The sequence below is a fragment of the Monodon monoceros genome, unplaced genomic scaffold (genome assembly GCF_005190385.1).
Source record: "Monodon monoceros isolate NGI ecotype Baffin Bay Population unplaced genomic scaffold, NGI_Narwhal_1 Super_Scaffold_21, whole genome shotgun sequence".
NCBI lineage: Eukaryota > Metazoa > Chordata > Mammalia > Artiodactyla > Monodontidae > Monodon > Monodon monoceros.
Genome location: NW_021703778.1, coordinates 10,896,207 through 10,908,663, shown reverse-complemented (window position 1 = coordinate 10,908,663; position 12,457 = coordinate 10,896,207). Strand labels below are relative to the sequence as shown.

Genomic DNA, 12,457 nt, shown 5'->3' with positions numbered 1-12,457 from the left:
AAGTAGGATAAAGAGAAAGTGTTCAAAACATATTTCTAATAACCACATCATCAATCATACATTTTTGCTCCTCTGCATCACAAAAAATGATTAAGGTGTAAAATATGATGTCAAAGATCACGAAGGCTATTATTTGATCACTACAAAGCCTGGCTGTTCGCTTTAACGAGGCTATGATGGTATGTGGTGATATTACGTTCCCTTTAAAGCAGAGAAGAAGGAAATGGAGGATGACTCACCCACCTGACCACGTTAGACGAGACTGGAGGAAAAGTCAAGACCATAATCACTATCGAAAGAATAATATTTGACTTATATTTGATGAAGATAACACGTTACCTCTATGAGAGGTGCTCCGGACAATCTCAGTGGACACCATCTCCACAGATCACAGTTTGAATGGTGTCTCCTGAAGTTCTACCATGATGCAGCCTTGGGCTGGCATCCAACACCTAATGTGGAACTGTCATTGTATTTTTTCTCATTGTTTCATATGTATAAGTCCATTGCCCATACACCCATACAACACTAAAACCTTGAATGAAGGTAGGATCGAAGGGGCACACTTTTTAAAATATTCCCACTGGCACCTCAAACTGAATTATATTTAAAACAGATGAAGTGAATGATGTGAAAAAATAAAATATTATATCACATATGTTTTAAATATGTAATATATATACTTTATATATTTTTATAGTTTATTTGTGTGTGTATATGTGCATACATATACATATAAAATGACAACCATGGGTTCATGTAATGTGTCTCAAAATATGATCAACGAAATGTACATCAGCATGCCAAATATTCCTTTTATATTATTATTATTTTTTGTGTGTGTGTGGTACGCGGGCCTCTCACTGTTGTGGCCTCTCCCGTTGCGGAGCACAGGACATGCAGGCTCAGCGGCCATGGCTCACGGGCCCAGTCGCTCCGCAGCATGTGGGATCTTCCCGGACCAGGGCACGAACCCGTGTCCCCTGCATCGGCAGGCGGACTCTCAACCACTGTGCCACCAGAGAAGCCCCCAAATATTCCTTTTTTAAAGAATTTTTTTGATGTGGACCATTTTTAAAGCCTTTATTGAATTTGTTACAATACTGCTTCTGTTTTATGTTTTGGTTTTTTTGGCCATGAGGCATGTGGAACCTTAGCTCCCCAACCAGGGATCGAACCTGAACCCCCTGCATTGGAAGGCGAAGTCTTAACCACTGGACCGCCAGGAAAGTCCCCAGCATGCCAGATATTCTATAAAAAGGGACACTTGTTTCCAGCATGATGCAGTGAGGAGGTCAACACATCCTCTTCACAAAGAGAAAGTAGAAAGTCAGACAAAACTGTCAAAAGCAACTATTTCAGTGCTCTGGAAATCAACCAAAGGCATGCACCAAACTGAGAATCATTTATTCATGAAAACACTGAACACTGGGTAGAAACAGCACAGATCTGTGGTATTCTTACCTGAGAATGGTCCCCTCTCCCTGGCCCCCAATCTGCTCTACTGTGCAACCGGGTAGTCAAGCAGGGTGGGGCACTGCTCACCCGATGGGGAACACCGTCAGTTAACACGGCCATCTTGGTAGCATGCGAACAGGGAGGGCCAGGGGTCCCGTTATCCTGAAGTTGCAGTCCTGTTTGAGCAACTACCTAGCAGACTAGTCACAGATTTAACAGAGAGTTCCAGGAGGTTACAGTCATGGGAGAGGGGCACATAATAAACTCTCCACATACCCCAAGTCAACCAGAAGCTGTGCATATGCACTGCAGAGACTAGTGTGGGCCCAGGCCACCACATATCCCTGAAAGGTGGAGCCCGTAAACCCACACGGCAGAGACACAGGAAAGCTCAGTGGAAAGTAAAAGCCAGGGAAGGCTTGAAAAAGGCTGGAAATTTGAATGTGCTTGCCAGGCTCCCACACACATTCATCAGCAAAGAGTGGAGGCCTCCCTGGCTCAAGGTGTTTGAGTATAATCTCTACCCAATCTCAGGCTGAAGATTAAGCTATTCAGACACAAGCATGAACTCTGGTGAGCAAAACTTAAAAGGGAAAACAAGAAAAATAAACTGCACATCATCAGAGGCTACACATTGTGGGGGAGACAGTTTTCACAGACTGGCAGACAAAAAAAGAAACAAAGAACAAGGGCAGGGGCTTCCCTGGTGGCGCAGCGATTAAGAATCTGCCTGCCAATGCAGGGTACACGGGTTCGAGCCCTGGTCCGGGAAGATCCCACATGTCGTGGAGCAACTAAGCCCGTGCTCCACAACTACTGAGACTGTGAGCCACAACTATTGAGCCCACGTGCCACAACTACTGAAGCCCACATGCCTAGAGCCCGTGCTCCGCAACAAGAGAAGCCACCGCAATGAGAAGCCCGCGCACCGCAACAAAGAGTAGCCCCTGCTCGCCGCAAGGAGAGAAACCCCGTGCACAGCAATGAAGACCCAACGCAGCCAAAAATAAATAAATATATAAATAAATTTATTTTAAAAAAAGAAGGGCAATGGATAGGAAATAGTTACAAATATGGTAGAGATTAAACCAAGTATATCAATCATCATCACTTTAAATGTGAATTGTCAAAATACACCAATTAAAGGCAGAGGCTGTCAGAGTGTATCAAAAAAACACCCTAATATATGTTGTCCACAAGAAATCCATTTTAAATATAAAGACACAGATAGATTAAAGGGGTTGAGAAAGATGTACCATGTTAACATAATCAAAAGAAAGCTGGAGTAGTTGTATCAATTACAGACAAAGCAGACCTCAGAGCAAAGAAACTGTCAGGAATAAAGACTGACATTAGTGTATTAAAAAGAGGTCAATTCTCCAGGAAGACCTAACAGTCCTTCATGCGTCTGCACCCAACAACAGAGTACCAAAAAACTTATTGAACTGTAATAAGTAGATGAATCCACTATTGCAGTTAGAGACTTCAACACCCCTCTCTCAGTACTTGACAGATCCAACAAGGCAGAAAACCAGTAAGGATATAGTTGAAAGGAACAGTATCATATACCAACTGGATCTGGCTGACATTTGTAGAATACTTCACCCAACATTCTCCTTAAAAGATATCAATAATAAAATGAAAAGACAAGCCACATACTAGTGGGAAATATTTGCAAATCATATGTCTGATAAAGGACTTGTGTCCAGAATATATAAAGAACTCTTACAACTCAATAAGAAGAGAAACAACCCAACTGCAAAATTAGCAAAAGACTTAAATAGGCATCTGTCCAAAGAAGATGTATGAATAGCTAACAAGCACACTAATCATTAGGAAAATGCAAATTTAAACCACAATGAAATACCTTTATATATCCACTAGCATGGCTATAATTAAAAGGACAAACAATACTAGATGTTGGCAAGTATGTGGAGAAACTGGAACCCTCAAACACTGCTGGTGGGAATGTAAAATGGTGCAGCCACTTTGGAAAATAATTGGCAGTTTCTTAAACTTACCATGAAACTCAGAATTCCTCTCCAAGAGAAATGAAAAGATATGTCTACACAAAGACTTGTACGTGAATGTTCATGGAAGCATTATTCACAATAGCCAAAAACTAGAAATCTAAACGTCCATCAACTGATGAATCAATAATCAGATATTGTATGGTTTAATTTATATGAAGCGCTCAGAAAAGACAAATTTATAGAGAAAGAAATCAGATTAGTGATTGCCTGATGGTGGGGGTAGAAGCAGAGACTGACAACAAACTTTTGGTGATGATAGAAATATTGTAAAACGATGGTGGTGATGGTTGCCTAACCATAAAAATGTACCCAAAATCATTGAGTCATTTACCTACAATGGGTGAGTTTTGTAGTATGTAAATTATATCTTAATAAATTCATTTTAAAGGTGGGAAAGGGCATTCTTGGGATGCCACTCCAGACCACTGAATCAGAATTTCTAGACAAAAAGCTTAAGATTATGCATTTTTACAAGTTCACTGGGTAAGTCTCCGGTAGAGGGAACTGGTAACCTTACCAGGATTCAATTGTGTACTAAATCAGGATGCAATTAACTTAAGTCATAAATTGATGTTCAGATGAGAAAAGCAGGAATTTGTTTAAACCAGGGGTTCCCAAACTCGTGTGAAGAGAAAACGCTTCTGAGACTTATTAAGAAGTGAATTGAGTACAAAGACACCCACTACACAGAAAAGGTGCTTTAACTGCTAAAGTCAAGCAGATTTCTTCCCTACCCCTCCCCTTTCTTGCAGGAATCTGTATCTTTAATATGAATTGCCAACATGGAGGTCTAGCAAGTTGGGAGATGCCAAATTTCTTACATTTATTTCATCACAGAACCTGTTTTCCCTTCAAGGATCAAAACTTGTATACCATGGAAGGCCACCTGAGGCTGTGAGAAACCACAAACTAGACCTTATTTTAATAATATACTATAGTTTGAGAGAATACACAATGTGCAGATCTTATCCAATGGAAAATCTTAGAATGTGAGTGAGAGAATGACATTTCCTTTTGCTTACAGACAGGCACTGATGGAAAGATAATATCCTGGGAATAGTGACCATCTAGTGCTTTTCAAACTTTCCTTTGGCTGAGGATCTATTTTACAAGTTAAATTTTAACTCAGAAGAATATAACAGCTTAAAAAAATAGAGGCAGAAATACAACGGCTTAAGGAAAAGGGTAGAGCGGGGAGCCCGAAGTTTCAGTTTCTCCTGCTTCTTAGAGCCTCTCCCGCCCCAATTTCTGAGTCTGAAATCCATGAAGCTTGCTTTTCATATAAATGTGAAGGCTTAAGTACTTGATCTTTGTACAAGAAATTAGAGGTCCATGGAAAGGCAAGAGTTGGGGCATTAAGGAAGCCTTGTTAAAGGGATAGGACCTATCAATCCTGAAGGCTGTGGTGGGCTGAACTGGAAGGGGCTCTCTGAAAACCAAAAAACTAGTGAGGGTGACTTAGGGGCTGAGAAGAGGAGAGAAAATGTTGGCTTTCGAAAAGCCAATCGGCTAGGAAGGAGGCAGAGGATATCTATGTCGACGGGCCCAAAAGAACTAGAAACACTACTTGAGAAGCAGTTCTGTGCTGCTATTTTTAAGTTGCAAATATTCCTATTTCTAAAACATCACCACTGAAAACCTAATTGTGCACAGACTGGCCGACCTGTGAGAAAAGACTTATTTGAGATAAATACAAGTCGCAGGAAAAGCCTTCAGGGGTGTGGCCTGTGAAAGCAAAGGTCACCTCTTAACTGTCCCTGGTTAAGAGTCTGTGAAAAACGTGAGACAAACGCTTTCCCAACCCTCATTTTCATCAGTTTGTACAGGACATTGTTATTTTGAGGCTGTTACTTGTGCTGTAACATCTTCCGTATGTATAGCCTTCTCACCACTTCCCCTGAACAGATATCCCAGGAACTAGTTCATGTAAAGCACAGATTTATTTTATTCCAAATTCTCTGTAGTACAAAATTTCTGTGTACCATTATATAGAAGAGATTCCAGAACAGGGTCCCCAAGTGTACCGTCTGATTCACAAAGGAGAGGGCTAGACAAAACTTACACGGCAAAGAGCACTCACCTGTCCACAACGATGCCATGAGGGATGAGGACATAGTCCAAATCTCCGTAATAGTGCTGTGGGTATGTGAACAAATTCAAGTCGTAGCCTGGCCAGTCGTCCATAATCTGTAAATCAAATTATCTTGGTTACAATATTTTTCATTGGAAATTTATTTTAAGAAACATAAATAAACAAGAGCATCCTTTGAAAAAAAGAATAATATTGAAAACAGACTAGGTCTGATAATCCATATGGCATTAAATTATATTCCATAGGACTTCCCTGGTGGTCCAGCAGTTAAGACTCCGTGCTCCCAACGCAGGGGACCTGGCTTCGATCCCGGGTCAGGGAACTAGTTCCCGCAAGCTGCAACTAAGACCTGGTACAGCCAAATAAATTTTTTAAAAAATTATATTCCATCAACCTATGAGAAGCCAGGTGGGACAAGGTAATTTGTTTCACGTAAACTGACGAAGGACCTACTGAAGTGAACACGGAACTCCATTCCTGACGTTTGGCATCACAAGATAAAATACCAACTTAATGCCTTACAGCTAACCTGATAGCACTGTTTGTAAGAGTGCACATATGTAAATATACAATTTACTTATACAATTTATAAGTAAAATTATGTTTGTAATTACAGGAACACCTTTTACTGCGCTTTACAGATAGTATGCTTTTTACAAATTGAAGGTTTACGGCAACCTTGTGTTGTCAGATGATGCTCTCAGCATTTTTTAAGAATAAAGTTGTTTTTGTTTTGTTTTTTGCGGTACACAGGCCTCTCACTGCTGTGGCCTCTCCCGTTGCGGAGCACAGGCTCCGGACGCGCAGGCTCAGCGGCCATGGCTCACGGGCCCAGCCGCTCCGCGGCATGTGGGATCTTCCCGGACCGGGGCACGAACCCGTGTCCCCTGCGTCGGCAGGCGGACTCTCAACCACTGCACCACCAGGGAAGCCCCCATCTGCGTATTTGAAGAGCAACACATCTGCTCTGCCTTGACCAGCAAATCAGCTGGTGGCAACTGTTGAATCTGCACAGAGTAACTCTGGCTTCTACCGAGAACTCCTGGGGTCTGCTGCCACCATCACCACCACAACGGCTGGTCAAAGCCTGAACCGCCAGCTGAACATGAGGAGATTCCAGAAGATGCACTGGCAGACCACGACAAAGACCAGACGAGAAGCCTGACCAGCACCAGGCCCCAGGGAGATCACCCAAGGGCACAGCACTTTCTGGCTCCCCTGCCAGACCACACACACTACCCACCCTACCTCTTGCAGCCCTCCCAGAGGCAGCGGCATGAACTAGTGGCCACTCTTCCCGCCACGGAAATCCTGTAGTACCCCCTGCCTGGCTGAATCTCAGAGATTCTCTAGCCCATGTTCTAGGGCTCAGCTCTGACACTTAATATGATGTTAGGAAAATTACACCTGAGATTCATTTCCCCCTCCTTTAAATAAGACACAATAAAACCCACGGACAGGGCTGTTTTGAGGATAAAAAGATAGAGCAGATAACGTACTTAGAGTTCCTAGCACATCTCCAGGTATATAATAAATGCTTAATAAACGACACCCCCAAAAGAAAAGAATGATAAAATGACAAAACAAACCTAAATATAAAAACTGTACTGGTTATCCGTAGCTCAGAGGCAGCATGGAGTAACGATTAAGAGCATGGATTAGAAGTCTAACACACCCAGGGGTGAATTTACTAGCTGTTGGACCTTGTGCATTTTAACCTCTCTGGGTCACAGTGTTTTCATCTATAAAATGGAGCCGATGCCTACCTCATATGGCTATTTCAAGGATTAAATAAGATAGATAATGGACATAAAACTCTTACATCAGTATCTGGTCTACAGAACGCTGCAGTAAATGTTAACCAGTTAGATGTACTGAAACATCAATAGTTTACTTACAAATTACATGTGTTCATTAACTTAAAGAAGTGCTTTAAACCTACCTGCCAAAGTCTTATTACCCTAGGTAAAGCTGTACATTTCAAAGTAGAAGCAACGTGTTTCTCTAAAACTATCCTATAAGCCAAACCAGCCTGTTTCCCAATGAGTCTGAAATAGTGAGTTTTCACTGTAGAGATAAAAGACAATTAGAAATGAGGGAACCACTGGTTTATCCTTAATAGTGCATACAAATTGCATTGTAAATGTGTCCTAGACCTGAAGGAATGGAGGCTGCTAGGAACTGCAGATAACTATGTTATTCAACTGCTTTTTGAAAAATCAAAACAAGAAGTCTTTAAATAGTTTCAGTCTCACAGATAATATGCTCTAAGTTTATTCAGAACAATGCCTTCTCTGTTCAAAGACGCAAAATATGGCCAAGCTGGGGAAGTGACAAACACACTGAGCCATTTTACACCACATCCAAACCCCAGAACTCCTTCGGACTCTCTTTTCCCCATTGGAAGATATACTGAAGACCTTCTTTCTAAGTCATTAGAAATAAATTTTTTTGCTTAGAATATGTCTTGCCTTATTTTTCAAGTTGTATCCCCTAGGGAGAAAAATAGTTTGGAAACACATACAAAAAGCTAATCTTGGGGGACTTCCCTGGTGGCGCAGCGGTTAAGAATCCGCCTGCCAATGCAGGGAACATGAGTTCGAGCCCTGGTCCGGGGAGATCTCACGTGCCGCGGGGCAACTAACCCCGTGCGCCACAACTACTGAGCCTGCACTCTAGAGCTTGCCAGCCACAACCACTGAGCCCACGCGCCACAACTACTGAAGCTTGCACGCCTAGATCCCGTGCTCCGCAACAAGGGAAGCCACCGCAATGAGAAGCCCGTGCACCCCAACAAAGAGTAGCCCCCGCTTGCCACAACTAGAGAAAGCCCACGTGCAGCAACGAAGACCCAAAGCAACCAGAAAAATTTTTTTAATTTTTGAAAAGGTATTTGCATCAACATCTTTAAAAAAAAAAAAAAGAAAAAGCTAACCTTGGCTCCTCTCTGCTGCTAAGCCCCAAAGCCTGGGCCCTACTCTCTCCTTCAGGCAGTGACCACGGCGGCCGCCAATTTCAGGTTCACATCCACCCGTCCACTGTTAGAAAGGAAGGGAGTCTCGTCCCACAGTTCTGCTTCTGGGAATCCCAGACAAGAACGTCAACTGGCCCAGCTGGGGTTACTGGTCCAGCCCCAGAGCCAGGGAAGGGGGTGCACTGTGAGGGATGCCTCAGAGCCACACATTGAGAAACTGAGTCGAAGCTGTGTCCTCAAAGAAGGGTCCCAGGTTCTGCTACCAGGGGAATGAAGGGGGGCTCCACAGACCAAATAACATCCTGTATCCTGCATGCCTTCCTCTTCTGTGGGGGGTTCTGTACCCGGAAGGGGAAACTCATCACATCTAGTAAAGTCGTTTCCATGGGGGGAGGGGGAGGGAGATGCCATAACAGAAGCACAATCATTTCAGATTTTCTCTTCTCCTTACTCCTACCAAACTCACATGCGTAGGGCACTAACTATGCTTCTTTGATAATGGTTCTGTAAAAGTAAACCATATCTAATAACCTGATCCCCAAAGACCAGAGAGGTAGAGAAATCTTTTCTCTCCCTGAGAAGCAACAAAGATATACCAACTGAGGTGTGTGTGTGCGGGTGGTAGGGGGGACACTGGTAGCCAGTCTATCCTGAGCAAAGTTTCCGAACTCAGGGTCTACATCTCCGATTTGGTAATTAGCACTTGCTCCCATTTACTGTTAATAATCTACTAATGTCCTACCTCCCCGAGTAAACTGAAAGCCATCTGTAGGCAAGAGCCATCTTCAGTCTCTTCATTTTCCCTTCTCTTACATGAACTGTATTTCTCGTTTTAGGCTCAAGTCATCTGGCTCTATGTCCCTTGCCATCTTTATCACCAAGTTTCTACCAACTCAGACTTCTCTTCTCCACCTCATTTCTGGACACTCCAATACACACCTTGATGATCCTTCTAGCTACTCCATCTTGTAGTAACTTCACCTACCTTAGCTCAAACGACTTCGCCTCTAGTCCACCTTAGCCACATCCTGTCCGTCCCAGCAGCCTCCCCTTTGACATTCTTCTCCAGAAACACAGCTTCCCATGTAGCACAGTGCTGGAAAGCTGGCTTCAACTCCTGCTTCTGCCATTTGCTAATCATGTGACCTTGGCGATTGCTTATCATTGCCTCAGTTTCCTCCTCTGTAAAATGGGGATTATAATATCCCTACCTCAAAGATTTGTGAGGATTAAATGAATCATACAGGAAAACCACATAGTAAGTGCTCAATAAACACTTGCCATTACTACCTGCCCCCTTACCCACTGGTACTAAAATTTCCCTTTGATTTTTTCCAACCCATCCTTGAGCGCTCTCTGCTTTCCCAGTATACCTACCCTCCTAAGCTTTCCTTTTCCTCTCGACCCTTCCATCAGCACCTTGAATTCATTCTGAATTTGCCTTGCCTGCCCATATCCAACTTGATATTAATGTAATTATCCCAAGTTCCACTGGAGAGAATGACATAAATGCAGGGATGATCTCCATTATACCTTGATTATTTCCAACCTTGGTGGACCCTCTCACTACCTTCCTGCATCTTTCACCAAATTACCTTGCTTTTGAGAAAGCTTCTTTTAGCAGTGATAGATCGGGCTACTTACTGTTCCATCATTTGCTTTTTAGACTTTAACAATCTACCGTTCCCATTAGTCATATCGACTGACCTCATTCATTTTTAAGACTATCTATTATTAGATACTAGTACTATATTTTAACCATTCTACTGATGGAATAGTTGTTTAAAAGATTCTCACTTCTGATGGCTTCGTCTTTTCCATCTTGATGCCACTTGCTCTTCCTGAGGCATCTGTCCCTCCTGCTGACCTCTTATCCTCACCTCCACAAAACTCTGTTCCCTAGGCACCTACCACCCCGTCTGCTCTCTCCTACTTTGCTACTCCTTCTTGGTCTCCTTACCTGGCTTCTCCCAGACACTCGGCCTGTTACATTTGGGGCTTTCTACCCTTAACAATAGTTTCACATTTCTTCTCCATGTTCACTGGGCATCCCTATCCACTGCCAAGCATCAGATATTTTTCTATTTGCTGACAATTTCCAAATCTAAACAATCACCCTCCTGAATTCCAAACAGGAGTTTCAAATTGCCTCCTGTGCATCCTGACCCATAGGCTTTACAGGCACTAGAGACTCAACTTGTCCTGAATTTTCATCCCCCTCCAACTCACCTGAAATCTAGGCCTGACCATCCTCTCCATGGCAACTGGAATGACCTTTTTTTTTTTTTTTAAAGCATAAACTGGATGTCACGATTCCTTCTCAGAATGTAATGATTTCTTTGCCCTTGGCAGGAGCTGTCTTGAAGACCCTTCTTCAGAGTCTTCACGTGGCTACCTCCTGCTTAGCCTTCAGGTCTTGGCTCAGATATCACGGAGGGGCTGCTCTGCCTGAGCTAAAGCAGCATCCCCAGGCCTCCGCCAACCACTCTCTATCTCATTGCTCTTGTCTTTTCACTGCACATATCACTCTCTGAAAGTATCTTCTTTGTGTATTTGCTTTCTTACTGCTTGCCTGTGTTCCCCTCTAGAATGTAAGCTCCACCAACACAGGGCTTTTTGTTTCCCCAGAGCCTAGAACACGGTCTGGAACACAACAGGACAGTCAACATGAGTGGAATGAATAAATAAATGAACTCCTCCTTTAAGAAGGAAAGACCCGGCTTTGAAATTAATACTGGGCAACACGGTTCAACCTGAACAGATCGGTTAGGCTGTGAGATGTTTCCTAGCAGAACGTTACTACTCCTGTAGTCCCTTCCCGGACACACACACATTACCTGTGCATTACAGGCTGATCCCTGAACAAAGACTCTTAATGTAGCAAGTTAGCCCACACCGCACCTGCAGATCACTTTAAACCTGACACGTTAAAACTACCACCTTTCATAGAGACCATTCTAAACCAAGCTGAAGCCAGCGGCCATAGGCCAAGACCAGATTTGATTCCAGGACACCGAGCGATGGGTACCCACAAGGCGCTGGCTGACTTCGAGGGATCCCCAGGGATAAAGAGGCTTTGGCCTGGGACCCCATCCTCCCCCACCTTCTCATTCGGACGCACTACTAGCTACTCTGTACACACCCTCTCTAGTTGGCTCAGCGGGCCCAGCGTGCTGTTTCCCTTCTGACGAACCAGAGGCTCGCTCGACGGCGCTAGGGTGTCCCAAGCTCGCGCAGAGGCCCCACAGAAAGAGCCCTCGCCCGGGTTTCCAAGCTCAAGCTCCGTCCACTAGAGCTCCTTTACTTCCTGGCTGCCCCGGAGCGCCCTCAGTACCCTTTCTGAAAACAGCACGTGAAGCCCGCGCTGAAGGAGTCAGGAGGGAGCGCGAGAGGAAGGAGGCCCACAGGAGCGGCCCGCGGGGGTCCTCGCAGGCCCGCCCGGCGCGCGGGGGTGACTCCCGGTGGCCAGCGAGAGTGGGGAGCCGGCGCCACCCGGCCTTAACGCGGGAGTAGAGGATTCCTGGGGGGGGGGGGGGGGGACACTGAGGACACGGGGTGAAGGGATGTTAAGCGCGGGGTCAGACTCGGGGAGGGGGAGGATGGAAGCGATCCCGTCGGGAGGGAAGAACAAAGCCGTGGCCCGCTCTCTCCCGAATGCATTTCGGGCGTTTAATCTAAAAGGGGGGGGTGCCAACAAGGGAGGGGCGGGGAGCGCGCGACTCGGCCCCGAAACCGGAGTTGCATTTACCACGACGCCTCGCCCGTAGTCTGGCGCCTCCTCACGGCTCCCGGCCATGTTTCTCCGGGGAAAGCGGGAAGGAAAGAAGCGCGCGGGAAGAAGCCGGGATGGTGACGGGCCGGGAGGGGGTGGGGGGGAGGGGGGAGGGCGTGGGGGGGAGG

At 44.8% G+C, this 12,457-nt stretch overlaps 1 protein-coding gene across 6 annotated transcripts in view; it reads right to left on the bottom strand.

The window, feature by feature from the left end:
• The window catches only part of PRTFDC1 (phosphoribosyl transferase domain containing 1), a 91,973-nt gene that overhangs the window by 77,217 nt on the left and 2,299 nt on the right, over positions 1–12,457 (bottom strand). Inside the window, exons 1-2 of one of the 6 annotated variants that reach the window (XM_029239033.1) lie at positions 12,306–12,383; positions 5,572–5,678 (exon numbers count right to left, since the gene is read on the bottom strand). In XM_029239033.1, coding sequence (XP_029094866.1) covers positions 5,572–5,678; positions 12,306–12,353 — 155 coding nt within the window. In that variant the 5' untranslated portion in view covers positions 12,354–12,383. Of the gene's footprint in view, positions 1–5,571; positions 5,679–8,518; positions 8,806–10,786; positions 11,373–11,699; positions 12,047–12,305; positions 12,384–12,457 lie in introns of those variants that run through there. The other 5 variants (XM_029239039.1, XM_029239035.1, XM_029239034.1 and 2 more) reach the window with 5 other exon arrangements.